General features: G+C 53.0%; 6 protein-coding genes across 6 annotated transcripts; 1 reads left to right on the top strand and 5 right to left on the bottom strand.

Moving 5' to 3' along the window:
- Nucleotides 1-626: 626 nt before the first annotated feature.
- On the bottom strand, nucleotides 627-1022 carry AYO21_10635 (hypothetical protein; the record flags this gene model as incomplete). Its single annotated transcript, XM_022660548.1, has 1 exon — nucleotides 627-1022. The coding sequence occupies one exon, from the start codon at nucleotides 1020-1022 to the stop codon at nucleotides 627-629; it is 396 nt and encodes a 131-aa protein (XP_022507128.1).
- A 1206-nt stretch (nucleotides 1023-2228) lies between these two features.
- On the bottom strand, nucleotides 2229-3023 carry AYO21_10634 (hypothetical protein; the record flags this gene model as incomplete). Its single annotated transcript, XM_022660547.1, has 1 exon — nucleotides 2229-3023. One exon carries the CDS (start codon nucleotides 3021-3023, stop codon nucleotides 2229-2231), a length of 795 nt encoding a protein of 264 aa, XP_022507127.1.
- Nucleotides 3024-3641: 618 nt separating this feature from the next.
- AYO21_10633 (hypothetical protein) lies at nucleotides 3642-4909 on the top strand (the record flags this gene model as incomplete). Its single annotated transcript, XM_022660546.1, has 4 exons — nucleotides 3642-3854; nucleotides 3920-4109; nucleotides 4186-4697; nucleotides 4838-4909. The coding sequence occupies 4 exons, from the start codon at nucleotides 3642-3644 to the stop codon at nucleotides 4907-4909; spliced, it is 987 nt and encodes a 328-aa protein (XP_022507126.1).
- Nucleotides 4910-5168: 259 nt separating this feature from the next.
- AYO21_10632 (hypothetical protein) lies at nucleotides 5169-9191 on the bottom strand (the record flags this gene model as incomplete). Its single annotated transcript, XM_022660545.1, has 1 exon — nucleotides 5169-9191. The coding sequence occupies one exon, from the start codon at nucleotides 9189-9191 to the stop codon at nucleotides 5169-5171; it is 4023 nt and encodes a 1340-aa protein (XP_022507125.1).
- Nucleotides 9192-10630: 1439 nt separating this feature from the next.
- AYO21_10631 (hypothetical protein) lies at nucleotides 10631-11827 on the bottom strand (the record flags this gene model as incomplete). Its single annotated transcript, XM_022660544.1, has 1 exon — nucleotides 10631-11827. One exon carries the CDS (start codon nucleotides 11825-11827, stop codon nucleotides 10631-10633), a length of 1197 nt encoding a protein of 398 aa, XP_022507124.1.
- A 1307-nt stretch (nucleotides 11828-13134) lies between these two features.
- AYO21_10630 (hypothetical protein) lies at nucleotides 13135-14153 on the bottom strand (the record flags this gene model as incomplete). The annotated part of the gene is made up of 2 exons (XM_022660543.1): nucleotides 13135-14060; nucleotides 14108-14153. 2 exons carry the CDS (start codon nucleotides 14151-14153, stop codon nucleotides 13135-13137), a joined length of 972 nt encoding a protein of 323 aa, XP_022507123.1.
- Nucleotides 14154-14546: the final 393 nt, after the last annotated feature.

Raw genomic sequence — 14546 nt, 5'->3', positions numbered from 1 at the left:
AGCTTGGCACCTGAGGGGGGAGGGAGTGACAGATATCTGGCGACCGGTGAACATGTGCGGCAGTCTGCATACTGACCGGTAAGTCCTGGGTGCCTGGATACCTTGTGTCATCGTCATCAATCCAAGCCGCCTTCGATGTGGATCCTCCCCCGGTCAAGAATCGTCAGTTGGTCTGACTTGTATCGAGACACGCTGCTTCGCCAACCGGTGGCTTTGGCTGAAAATCGACACTGAAAGAAAAAGGCGATGTGTTCTAAGCAGCGATACCTAATCTCTACTCCAAACATGTCCACATTAGAGACTAGAGCAACCAAGTATTGGAAGAGAAGTCTTGGGATTGAGCCTGACAATCAGTATGTAGTGATGGTGGGCTGGACGAGGCTGAGCTCAACCAGGGGGGGTGAATGGGAGAGTGGGGCGCCAAGCAGTTCCCCTTTTATTTCCCCGCCACGCCCAACTCCCTTTTTGCCTAGCAATGCCATCGTCGTCCCATCACCACCACCATCAGCGCACCCTTTGGACTTGTACGAGGTGACCACGACACAGGTGATAATATGACCCGTATGCGAACCACTTGCATCCCGCATTTCCCATTTTTACTGGTCTGGTATGATATGGTACGAGAACTACTCCTTCCCTGCCGCACCGCGAAAGACGTGTTCGAAATCAAACTCGTTCCAAATGACTTTTGTCTTGATGCCCGCCCACTTCCACTGCCCGTCGATCTTCTTGTAGAAGGTGGTGACGGTACCGTGGCCGTGGCCCTTGACGGCGACGTCCCTGCGCCGCACGTCCTCGAACCGCTGGTGCGCCGCGCGCGACTGGTGGTGCGACACCATCTCCACGTCCGACACCTTTTCCCACTTGGTCGCGCCGATCAGGTGCTGCGACGCGACGAGCTCGTCGCCCAGGAACAGCGGGTCGCTCATCATCGCGATGTACTTCTCGGCGGGGAGGTCGGTGAATTTCGCGTTGTTGACTTTGTCGTAGTCGATCTGGACACCAAACAATCCCCGGTTCATTGGGGGTGGTGTTAGTGTGTGTGTTTTTTTATGCCTTTCCAAGAGTGGACGAAGAGAGGGATGGAGAGTGACAGAGGTGATGGTCATACCGTGAGTGTCGGGGCGATAATGTCCATCAACCCGTACCAGTTCTGCTTGCTCGTTAGTCTTCAACCCCCTGACAATCAACACAGGAAACTTTCGTGAACGGGGAGTAAGTGAGTATTTCAGTACCTTGTTATCATAGCAGTCCGCCCACTCGTACAGCACGCCACTGCAATCAAGCCACTCTATCTCGCCCAGATCAGTCATCTGCAGCCACAACAAAGCCAATCATGGCCCCAGAATCCCTTCAAGAAGGTCGAAAACTCACCATCAAAAGTGATTCTCTCTTTGCCTATCGGGCTCATGGATCCGATCGAGCCCATTGTCGCAGATGGCAGTCGATATTTTGAAGGTTCGAATTAGAAACACAAGAACAAGCCAAATGGGATTCTTTCCAACCAGGTGAAATGCGGCACTGTTGAGTCCCAAGGAGAGGCGCAACCCGTGTTTTATCAAGTCGGCACTGTAATACTCAATGTCATAGCGATCGACGTGGCGGGTCGGGTGGTTCTCCACTGCCTCACGGCCAGCCTCGCTTCGGTCACCGTTTGGCGTGTCCGTATGTAGGTACACGTGTGTAACAAGCGTTGAAATCCTCGGCAGACGATCGGTGGTCTTCCCCTGCAGGAAGGTCGTCACAAAAAGTGGATCAGGGCCTCCACGGCGATGTATGCGATGTGCACGTTGATTGTTCGAGATCTCGGTGATCTGAGTAGCTTCTTATCGGGAAGCAACACTCGCCGCGCATCGAGATGGTAGATCGGCGTTACCTCTTACCTCTACTGCGCTGCAAGGGGGTTCATAGGTCTCACTGGTAAAGGCAATCTGTCTAGGCTAGTGCAGCCGCAGTTCTGTGCAGACGAGTGGCTAAAGGAGGAATAGGAATTGATCAAGTGTAAAATTGTACACTATTTGTTTAACGGCTGCGATTCACGGTCACGAGAAGATCTATTCTGTATGTGGATGTGATGTGGGTGTTGGGTCCTTCATACGAGATACATGACCAGACTGGCGAGCATAATCGCTCTTCCATAACCTAAGCTAATGCCCCCCCTGAGATGGTGATTGTTTGCCCTAGACGGAGATGTAAGCTTCTCTACTTTGCACACTATGCGGATAGTCTTAAGCAAGGGTCAAACACTCACCATTGATCCAACCCCCATCCTCGCTGGCCAGAAACGCAACCACTCGCGCAATGTCCTGCGGCTTGCCCGTCCTCTCCAGCGGGTTTCGTGCCGCTACCCACTTCGAAATGTCCTCGGGCGTCCACGACGGATTCGCCCCCGGGATATACTTCCAGCCCGCCTCGGCGGCCATATCGGTGTCGACGCCACCGGGCGCAATGACGTTGACAGTGATCTTCTTGTGTCCAAACTCCTTGGTCAGGCAGCGCCCAAAGGCCTCGACGGCCACCTTACTGCCGGCGTAGAGGGCATGCTCCTTCATGCCGACGTGGGCCGAGATGGACGACATCATCATCAGACGGCCACCTTCTCGGAGGAATTTGTACGCGTTCTGCGCGACGAAGAACTGCCCGCGCGTATTGAGGGCGAAGACCTGGTCGAAGGCCTCGGGCGTGATTTGGTCGATGCTGCCAAAGTGCTCGCGCCCGGAGTTGGACACGACAATGTCGACGTGGCCAAAGTGCGCCAGGGCCTTTTCAAACAGCTGCGCGATCTCTTCTGGTCTGGAGATGTCGGCTTGAATGGCGATTGCCTGGGAGCCGTTGGCTGCGATCTCGCCGACCACATCGTTGGCGTGCTTGGAGCTTCGGGAGTAGTTGACGACGACATTGGCGCCACGTTTCCCCAGCTCGATGGCGATGCCGCGACCGATGCCTCGTCCAGAGCCCGTCACGATGGCCACCTTGCCATCCAGACGGGACATGGGGACTGGTTCTCGAACCGTAAAAGTCATGGTGGCTGAATGAGGTAGACGTCTCTACTCTAAGCTGTATGTAGCGTAAGGGCAAATGAAGGGCAAAACTTCCCAATCTCTTCGTATAGCATCATGTCGACGCTTTAGCTACTCTTCGTTCGTTCTTAACAGGATGTCGCAACACACTTTCCTTTTGGTCATCCGAGATCGAACACCCAGGGATCATTTGTAGAGCTTCATGGTCGTTGACCGAAGACTCACTCCGATTGGTCCGACACTGACTTTGTAATACCTTAACAGGACCTTCTCAGGGACTCATAACAAGGGTTGATCTTTGCCGAACGCCGAAGAAGCCGCTCAATACATCATCAAGCATCTGTCAGTGCGCGATCTTCGACGCAAGGGGTCGCACCAAACCCGATACCAGCTTGAAGAGGACGACACAAGGCATGGCAAAGAGGTCTCCTTTTGTACACATGTCATCACCCACCATGGCGATATTTAAAACCCCAAAAGCACGTCGGCTGCAAGATGGGGAGTTATTTCATCTGTCAATCGTCTCTCACTATCCCGCTTCAAACATCCAGACTATATTTCTAGAGTCTTCCACGCCTTTAGTTCATATCCATGGGCATTATCGATAGCATCCGCTCCAAGATGTCCAGCACCCACACCAACGGCCATACCAACGGCCACACCAAAAAGGTGCTGGTGGTCTTTGGCGCCACGGGCAAGCAAGGCGGCTCCGTCATCAAGTCGGTGCTGGGCGATCCCAAGACGGCCTCGATGTTTTCGATCCGCGCCATCACCAGAGACCCATCCAAGCCGGCCGCGCAGGAATTGACCCGGCTGGGGTGCGAGTGTGTTTCGGTAAGAGGACCCCATCAGGGAGGGAAATGAGTGAGTAAGGATAACTGAGATGATTCTACTTGCAGGCCGACCTTGACAACAAGGAGACTCTCGTCCGGGCTCTCCAGGGTGCATATGCCGTGTACGCCGTGACCAACTTTTGGGAGAAGAAGACGGCGGCGGCCGAGATCCAGCAGGGAAAGAACATTGCCGACGCGGCCAAGGAGTGTGGTGTGCAGCATTTGATCTGGAGCAGTCTGATGAATGTCACCAAGCGTGAGTCACCCCTCCTCCATATTTCCTGAGGCATGGGCATATTCCGAACTACAGACAGCTAACTAATGATAAACAGTCTCGGGCGGCAAACTCTCCAAGGTCGCCCACTTCGACTCCAAGGCCCAGGTGGAAGAATACATCCGCGAGCTCGACATCCCGGCCACCTTCTTCATGCCGGGCTTCTACATGTCCAACATCCCCGGCCAGAGCCTGAACAACATGCAAGGCCCATACAACTTTGCGCTCCCGATCCCCACGGACTCGCCCATCCCCCTGTTCGACGCCGAGCACGACACGGGTAAATTCGTCAAAGCCATCCTCGTCCACCGCGACGACGGCGTGCTGGGCCGCCGCATCTACGGCGCCACGGCGTACTACACGCCGGAGCAGATCCTGGCCGAGTTCCAAGCCGTCAAGACGCGCGACGGCCAGGGCGGCGCGGCGCGCCAGGTGCCCGAAGAGGCGTTCAAGAAGGTCCTCGCCGCAAAGGGCATGCCCGAGCCCATCCAGGACGAGATGCTCCAGAATATGCTGCTGATGCCCCAGTTTGGGTACTACGGCGGTGCCGATCTCACCGAGAGCCATGCGGTGAGTCTTCTGCCCCTTTTCTCCCGTTCTGCTCCCTACTCTTTCTTCCCTGTTCCCCCCTCAATTTTCATTTTCATTTCGTCTTCGTTGGGAGATGGCTAACGCGAATCTCTCTGCCTCCTTCCTTGCTTGCCCGCCAGATCGTCGACGAACCACTCACCACCTGGAAAGACTTTGTCGCCCGCTCTCCCGTGTGGACCGAGGTGCATTGATTGAGTTGAGTTGAGTTGGTGTCTGAACCAGGTCAGATCAAGACGGAGCTTGGAGACAAGAGACAAATATCATCTCTGAGAGGGAGGCGTGGAGACTGATGGGTCCTCCAAAGTACTTGTACATCCATATCCTTCAGATGTGTATCTGTCCGTCTCCATCATCGACTCCCCATGCCACTGCCTCTGCCTCTGCCTCTGATTCTGTCTGTGCCCATTGGCATCCATCCACCCAACCTTCCGCGCCTGTCGCATACCTGTCTCATGGCCCTGACTGCTCAACGGGAAGAGCCTCTGAGGGTTCTGCTTGTGGAGTCGTAGTACTCGACTCCGATCCTGTTGACTGCTCCTCTGGGGACAGTGGTGGCCCTTCTCCCTGGTAAGACATGAGTAGCTTGACGACGCCTTCGAGCTTGTTCTGAATCGCATACTGTAGTGGTGTCTTACCATACTTGTCCTTAGCATATCGTTCGGCACCATACTCGAGTAGGAGCCTTACTACCTGCTCGTTCCCAATTATAGCCGCCCAAATCAGTGGTGTCTTACCTACATAATCCTTAGATTCTCGATCCGCGCCGTCGTCAAGTAGTAGCTTTACTACTACCTCGTGCCCACCCTCAGCCGCTAACGATAGCGGTGTCCGACCATAATCCTCAAATTCTACATTAGTACCATGCTCGAGTAGTAGCTTTACTACTACCTCGTACCCTTTCTCAGCCGCGATCGATAGTGGTGTCCGACCAGAATCCTCAGATTCTATATTAGCACCATACTCGAGTAGGAGCTTCACGATCGCCTCGTGCCCGTTCTGAGCCGCATGCCATAGTGGTGTCCGACCATGCTTGTCCTTAGATTCTCGATCCGCGCCATTATCAAGTAGTAGCTTCACCATCGCCTCGTGCCCGCTCTTAGCCGCGAACGATAGTGGTATCCGACTATAACAATCCTTAGATTCAACGTTAGCACCATGCTCGAGTAGTAGCTTCATGATCGCCTCGTGCCCGTTCTCAGCCGCGAACGATAGTGGTGTCCGAATAGAATCCTTAGATTCTATATTAGCACCATGCTCGAGTAGTAGCTTTACCATCGCCTCGTGCCCGCTCCCAGCCGCTAGCGATAGTGGTGTCCGAATAGAATCCTTAGATTCTATATTAGCACCATGCTCGAGTAGTAGCTTCACGATCGCCTCGTGCCCGTTCTGAGCCGCGAACGATAGTGGTGTCTGACCCCAACGATCCTCAGATTTAACGTTGGCACCACGCTCGAGTAGTAGCTTCGCTATCGCCTCGTGCCCGTTCCCAGCCGCGAACGATAGTGGTGTCCGAATAGAATCCTTAGATTCTATATTAGCACCATGCTCGAGTAGTAGCTTCACGGTCGCCTCGTGCCCGCTCCCAGCCGCTAGCGATAGTGGTGTCTGACCCCAACGATCCTCAGATTCAACGTTGGCACCACGCTCGAGTAGTAGCTTCACCATCGCCACGTGCCCTTTCTTGGCTGCCCAGATAATTGGCACCTCAACATCCCTGCCGATCTGCTTGAGGGCCGTCTTGCTGCAAGCACAGAAGAATGCAAGAAGGATATCATCGTCATGGTCTATGAGTGCATTGAAAATTCCTTTTCGTTGTGAGAAAGTGAAGGTGCGTGGAAAATGGTTTGGCTTGTTTCCAGAATGACAATATTGGTCGTAGATGACACGAAGAAGAGATGTTGTGGGTTGGGCATCTACCTGAATTTGCAAGAAGGTTTGCACTGCTTCGTCGCTTGCAGTAGCCAGGGCTGCGAAGATCGGGGGCCCATAACGTTCACCTTCGACATCGAAGCATGACAAATTGGATGGGTGAACTCTGATCAGGCTGGACAAGTTGTTCTCCGCCAATATATATAGCAAGGTCACCTTCTGAGTGTGCCGGCGTGTTTCGTGTCTTTCGACCAGGTTCGCAAGCCATACCCATCTGGCGAGCTGAAACGTGCGGATGAATTCACTCTGGTCAACCTCCTTGGCTTGTGCCTTGTCGGCGTGCCACAAAACATTTCGTACCGCGTACTCTAGGAACGGAAACTTTTCGCCGACACATTGGCGGAGGCGCGCAGCTTCTTCCGTCGATGCCTTCGGCAATTTGTCCACGTTATCCAGGTGGCTGGCAACATCGATGCTGAGATAGTTCAAGCAGCATTGCCTTAGGCATTCGTGGCTTTTCCCTTCAGAGGTGGTCAAGGTGGTTCCCTTCTCGAGATCCGGCCACAGCTCCGAGAGGCCTTTATCCTTGAGGAGGAAGTCTCGCACTGATTCGTGAATGAACTGCACTGTCGGCGGTTTCGACCTCGTAAGTTCTGCAAGACCCTTGGATGAACTGAGCACAAATCGGTTCATGTCGTCTTCAGTAATCCAATCAGACTCCCAGGCGGTCATATACTCAGAATCAGGAGCGAGACCGGCCGTCATTGCAAAGTAGAACTCTTCTCGCCGCAGCGGCCGTTCTGCAAACAAGACCCATTGGAGACAGAGCAACAAATCATTCATGTTGACAGAGTCTTTACTCAAGATCTCTTTGAAGAGGTCGCTGAGCCTAGCAGGTATCTCTTCGAGCCTTTTCTGGACCGCCCAAATACGTCCGCGCCTGAATTCGTCGTTGAGCATTGGAACGACTAAAACCGCCCACAGGAAGACACCATTGGCCTTTTCTCGTATTTGTGTTCTAATCCTCTCAACTGACTTCGCTTTTCCAGCTCGGAGATGACTCTGGACATATTTCCCCAGATCCTCAGCATGACCGTCTTCTGTTTCCAATGTCAGCTGTCGACCGTACTGAATGTCGATCGTCGGGTAGTGGCGACTAGCGAAGCAAATGTAGAGCTGGGTTCCATAATGGAGCGCATCCTGTCCTAGCTCTTCGAAGAAGATGATCATTTCTTGAATCTGTTGTTCTTCACATTCATCGAGGGCGTCAATGAAGCAGGTTAGTCGCCGGTCGCCGAGTCTTGTGACAGCTGTAGATAAAAGTTCACACAGCTTTTCTCTTGTCCACATCGAAGATTCGCTTCGATCTTCTAGTGCGTCTAGGTCATCCAGCAGATCCTGGAGGTTAGGAATCTTTGTAAGGAGTTGAAATAGTAGAGCTCGGTACAAGCCGGCTGTTGAGTATTCCAGTTGGTCTCCTCTAGCATTGAAGAAGAAGGAAAGAAGAATCTCCCCCTCAGATGTCCCTTTGTAAGCCTGTGAAAGAGCGAACTTCATCAGAGTCGACTTCCCAGCCCCCGGCTTCCCATTGATCCATAGAAACCCACGGTGCTCATGTATCTGCTGTGGATCAATCCAATTCACATAAGCCGGATGTTTCAACAGCCATTGGCAGGTAGTAGAATAGGCATTTTTGATAGAGGACTGACGGGACTCCATTTGCTCAAAGCCGAGGGAGGCCAGCATCGTCTTTCGACGGTCAATACGTATTTCTTTCTCTGGAAGAGTCGTAGTTGTCCCACATGGGGGCGCAACAAGGTTCTTGGAGGACGAGAGAAGAGGAACTTGCTCAATACCATCCAACTCCCTCCGATGCTCTTTAGCAATTTTGTTTTTCAACCGGTCAAAGGCTTTGTCTCCTTCGCCGTAAATAACTGGCATAGACACATTGAAAATTCCCAAGAGACAGTATGCCTTATCTTCTGTCCTTTTTGTCTCGCGTCCGGATGCCCACCGCATCCGCTCCTGAGGGGTGAATTCTCGAAGAGGTCTCCCACGAAGAGCTGTTTCAGGGATTCCCGTTATTTCGGAGATGGTCCGCTCAAGCGTAGTTTTGTCACCCAGTCGTACACCTTCGCGAGAATAGAACTCGACTTGTCTCGGAGCAAGGAGTTCTTGTAGCGTCCAGCCCCGGGTGAACCACCTGCTTGTCCGGAAGGTGGATTCCCAGATGTGAACATTTCCTGTGTTGTCGCGTTTCTGAGCTGAAACATCAGACAGGAACACATAGCACTTTTGCGCGTCTTGATACCACCGAAACATTGACACAATTGATTCTGCGAGAGAGACGAGGTTCGTCTTATCGATACAACATGTATCGATCCAGAAATATTGCAGATCGTCCTTTTGCGTTTGGTCCGCACAGAACCGGATTTTGGTATAGCCCGCCTTCGACTGGCCTGATCCATCTTTTAGATCCTTGAAAGTCACCTCCTCATTATCCGAGCCCCATGTGTGTGAGAGTATGGCGTAGGGCGGAATGTCTGTGATCAAGTTGTCGGTAAGGCTGACCTCACCATGAGGGCCAATTTTGAGGAGATGCATCGTGGGAATGTGTATCTCGTGAGGTGGGAAGGCTCGACAGATAAGTTTAGGCTATGTGATCAGACATCCACAGAGAGTGCTTGGACGTTCAATTCTCTTGCGAACTCGAGTGGGCGGATCGAGATACTGAGATAGATGTCGTCTTGCAATGTCCCCTAGAGGTCTTGGAGTACACGGTTCACTTGGACCCGCGGTGACTCGAAAGACGTCCAAAACCCACATAGCCAAGGGCAAGATGCTTGGAAGCAATCTCTAGTACGTATATCGAAAGCTTTGCAATGAAGTTGAAACAGGTGAGAACAGGGAGAAATCTCTGGCCAGCCTGAAGAGTGGCTTAGGCAAAGGCCTCGCCAATAAGTCGCCAAAGGTCCATGCATGGTGCCAAAAAGAAGCAAAGAACCACATTCGATGGTCATGCGTTGTTGTTGTAGCCTTGCCTCCCTACAAGCTAGTCTGCGCTAAAGCAACGCAGTCGGGCCAATGAGGTGACAAGAGTTGACGGTTATTGCATGCTGAGAAACAGGGCGCTGAGGCGAAGAGAGGCTCTGACACGAGTGACTCGGTATATATATTGAGTACCTTGTACGAGTACTTATACGTGGACCGCAAAACAGGCGCGAAGAGGCTGAAGCAGCACCTCGAGCGGGATGCGGGTCGAGCCACCGGGACTAAGTGGGGCCTCTAGGGGATTACGGCTCATCCTAGAGAGGAAGCCTCCAAAGTGCCTTGGGCGAAAGACCCCGCCTTTGACAATGGACCCGTCACCCGCAAGCTTCATACATACTCAGGTAGACCAAAGGAATTCGGAACCGTCGATCACTACTCTTCTCTTCCTTACCTAGCCATCAGCCTCCCTTCTCCGCCTACTATCTCCTCGGATCGCCGCCACCCTTCCTCAACTTGCCTCGTCTCAATTGGTGTCTCCTCCGTGGCTCAGATCCTACCGTCCAACTTGCTGACCATGGCCTCGACTTCCCGTCTACCTCTCCGTCCACCTCTGAAGACTCGTGAAATCTGAGGTCTCCTGCGTGGCGGAGGAACATAGGATTTATCAAGATTTGGTATTTCTTCGGTGAAACTGCAGGTGGTCTTCAAGTCACGATCCATCCACACCCTGACAATGTTCACAAGCAAATGTCCGTCCAAAATAGAGAGAGAGGAAGAGAGGCCATCATCAGTCGTCATGATCATCATTGACAACAGAGACACAAGGCACACCCCAGAGTAAGAGGAAAGAACCGGAAATGATAATCAGCCTTGTTGCTTATCGTGCCGTGATACCCTCCTATTACCCAGACAACACCCAGCTCCTTATGATGCAGTCAAGATCTGGCCTTACTTGAGCCGTGCGAAATAGAAATAGAAGAAGTAGAAGAAGGAGGAGGAGGAGGAGGAGGATACACCACATCTCATAATTCAGGATGATTATTCAAAACTGGTCAAAGCCCTTTGATGGTGTCATCCAGCCCATATTCCAGAAACGCCATGTTTGCCTCATAGAGCTGCCGATCGGCCCCTTGGAGGAAACTCTCGAAACGATCGCGAAACCGAGTGACCAGCGACTTGATCTTGCGCAGTTCGGAGCGAATCAGCACCATCTTGATTTGGTATTCGTCCTCGCTGTCCATCTTCAATGACCCCATGGTGACGCCAACCTCATCGCACCCCTGGCACTCGCCGTTGCGGATCTTCTTGTAGCACTGCACGATGCGGGTGATGATGACGGAGAGGATCATGACAGACGAGATATCCGGCAAGCAGTGGCAGGCTAGACTCTGGGCCATGCGCTGGACGGCTAATTTGTTGATAGCCAGGAACTTGTCAAACGAGGGCATCGTGCCGTTGAGCGCGCTGAGGATGTCCTGTAACGAAGCCATGCAGTTGCACGAAGGGGCCGTGCTGGTGATTCCGGAGTTTGAGCCGTCATCGTTGAGCGTGGTTGTGTCGGAGCAGCTGAACTCTGGGTAGAGCATGATGTTGGCCGACGCCACGGTCATGCCCTCCGTGGCAAAAGGGACTTGAGCAGTATTTGCATCCATGCCGGACATCCACTCGGGCGACATCTGGATGTCGCCCGAGAAGAGGTTACCGGTGGAGAAGGCTGCGGCAGAGGCGGAAAAGTCGTCGGTGTCCATGGTCGAGTGCGTGAATGTCTGTGTCAGTGTCGGATCGAGCGAAACACCAGTCGTCTCAGCCATGGACTGCAGAGTCGTGAAACTCTGGTCGAGGACTGAATCTCGGCGGCTGCCGGGGATGTCGACGTTCCACGACGCATCGTCAAAGTCGATGCTCATGCGCGCGTCTGACAGAGGAGACTCGGGTCGACTGCAGAACTCGGGCGTGGTGTTTTGCAATTTATTGTTGCCAAACGGGCCAGTCTTTTTGCCGCAACCCTTGGGCTTCCCTGCTCGTCGTGATTTCGAGTAGATGCACGAGGCGCCCGAGTTGGCACACCTCGAGCACAGCGGACGTTCCTTTGTGCATTTGACCTTTGCTGCGTGACAGTTGTCGCACGACAGTCTGAGCTTTTTGTTATCTGGTGCTGTTGTCGTTGTCGTCGTTGCTGGGGTCGCAGGGGAGGCGCCTGGATTTGGCGATGCAGCCTTGTCGACCACCACCGCATCGGCAGAGGCCATATCTTCCGCGATAGAAATATAGTGGTAAAGACTGGGTACTGGTTTGCTGTTTTGATTAATCACTGTTTCCCGGTCTTTGTGCTGTCACGAGTTCTTATGACATTAGGTGATGGATGGATGGGTAGGCAGGCAGGTAGATAGATAGATATCGAGATCACCAAAACATCTCAATGCTCGGCCTGGAAGGAAGGGGAAAGCTTGAGAAACAGTAGTGACAACAGGATTTTCCAGTGTTTACATATTCTCTAAACAGGACAGAATCAAGTACTGGGTAAACGCTACAAGGCACACAAACCTCATCTTGCCCCTCTGGTGCTTTCTTTGGTTTAGGCGATCCAGCAAGAACTCAACAAAGCCATTCGATAGCCAGCCACTGCTAGTCCAAGGACAGGACAAGGATAAGGGCAAGGGCCGTTCCATTGATATCTCTACCTACCCACCTACACACTTTACTCACCCATCTACCTACCATTCGACCATTCGATCATTCGATCATTCGACCATCAACCAACCAACCACTCCCAATAGTGATGCTGCAAGACAAGACCTAACCCGACCGACCGATCTCGCGATACCTGTGTATGTGGATGTGTGGGTTTATGTGTGTGGACCGGACCCGAGTAAACAAAGACAACACAATACTCCCCCTCATCCTACCCCTCGATCATCGCTGTGGATTCACACATGGGACAAAAGAAAACTGGAACCGGCATGTGTCAAAGTACGAGAGGGAAAGAACATGGGAAAATCAACTCTTGTCCACACCTCCCTTCCCACCATCACTCCCCGTTCTGTCATCTTGATACCCGGGTGGGGAGTGGGTGAGTGAAACACACACCAACAATGACCACCAATGACCTCTGACAACTTCTCGCTTGGCCTCGAGGCCCGTCCTCTTTCGACGTCATCGAGCATGAACATGAACGGTGAAAGGGGAACGGGTTCGACTTTACGTCGATTTGCAGGCAGGTTATGTATCTTTAGGGGGTGTGGCTCACGATCACTGTGGAGTGGGCAAACATGATTGCTATGTTGACGTCGAGGTAGGTCCTCCATACCTACTGGTACTGATACGAATAGGAATAGGGTCACAAAGGAAGAAAAGAACAAAGGAAGAGCAACCTTGTCGTATTGAATCACCAGCCAGCTAATCGAGAACTAGTCGGGAGTCGACTCGAGTCGGGACCAGACAATTGATATGTACGAACGAGTACAGAAGTTGTCCATCTTGTCCATCTTGTCCATCTCATCTCATTCAGACATGGGCTACCCTCACATCTGATCCTATGCCGATATGGCTGTGTGATCTAAACTACCATTCTCATCTTCAGCTTGTCCGTCTCCACAATCTCATCCTGCATGTCCACCAGTTCAGCCATGTCCCAGTTACACGACAGGTACCGGCCCCGCAGCCACTCGCGCCGCTTCTGCGTCAAGTACACGACCGTGTCGGCCATGAGTTCGGGTGTGTCAATCAGGTTGACTTTGACAAAGTCGGGCATCTTCCAAGACAGCTCTGTGGGCACGGCACCCGGGTGCATGCAGTACGCAATCACGCCCTGGGCGCCGTACTCGACATTGAGGAAGTCGGTCAGGCGCAACAGTGCGAATTTGGTCGTCTGGTACGCACTGGCTCCAGGGACGCACATTTGCGCGCCGATGCTCGACATGTTGACGATCGTCTTGAGGCTCGAGTCGTCGGCTAGAAGCAACGGCAACACGGCCTTCCAGGTGACGAACTGCCCGCGGATGTTGACCTCCCAGGACCGCCACCACTCCTGAACGTCGGCCTCGATCATGTTGGTCCAAGGTTCCATGTAGCCTGCGTTGCTGATCACGATGTCCAGCCGCCCGTCAAAATCCGGCGTCATCTTCTCCACGGCTCGCTGCACGCTCTCCGGGTCCAACACGTCCATATTGGCCGTGACCACCTTGGGCACCTCGCGACCGACCGAGGTGGCAGCGTCCTCGATCTCCTTCTTGACCGACCCCAGATCCGAACGGGCTGAGATGCCAATGATCGAGGCTCCAGCCTTGGCGTAAGCGAGGGCCATGGACTTGCCAATGCCTCGTGACGCTCCCGTCAGAAAGACGTGCTTGCCCACCATGCCCACGCTGTGCGAGACATCAATGGCCGGGTACGTGTCATGATGGATGGTAGGCGTGAAGTGCTCCCCTGTGGTTTTGCGAAACCCACACACCATCAGCTCAGCTCGGCTCAACTCAAACTCAAGCTAAAACATGCAGTACGGGAAAAACACGGCCCAGGGGCTGACTTACCGATATGCGCAGGACCCGTTCTGCGAGGGTTTTCAAGGCTTCCCATTGTTGTTGTTTTTTTTGTTGTCCTTTCGTGATCATCACTCGACAAACTTGTTTCCGCCTGCAGGTACTGAGTAGACACGACTTCGCTTCGTTAGGCTCTTTGTTTTTAGGGTTTGCCTCTGCAGCGAAACTGAATCCACACTAGAGGTACACGGCACGAGGCTACGCTTTTTATCATATGCGTCAAAGGGGTAGCCGGGTGTCATTGAAAAAATCTCGCGCCAATTCAAAATGGCTATTTCCATATCCTCGTGTTGCCCGAGAACCGTTCTGTCCTCGGCGTCTCAAAGCTCCCTCGACACTCGTCAACCAGGGCCCAACTCGGGTTTGAGGTCAGCCAGACTTTGGTTTTTGAACGGCGAGCCAGCCCTAACGTAACGTGCACAGGTTCGGC

This window comes from Fonsecaea monophora, assembly GCF_001642475.1.
Source record: "Fonsecaea monophora strain CBS 269.37 chromosome Unknown Scaff126, whole genome shotgun sequence".
Classification (NCBI taxonomy): Eukaryota; Fungi; Ascomycota; class Eurotiomycetes; order Chaetothyriales; family Herpotrichiellaceae; genus Fonsecaea; species Fonsecaea monophora.
This window is presented reverse-complemented; position numbering and strand designations above follow the sequence as displayed.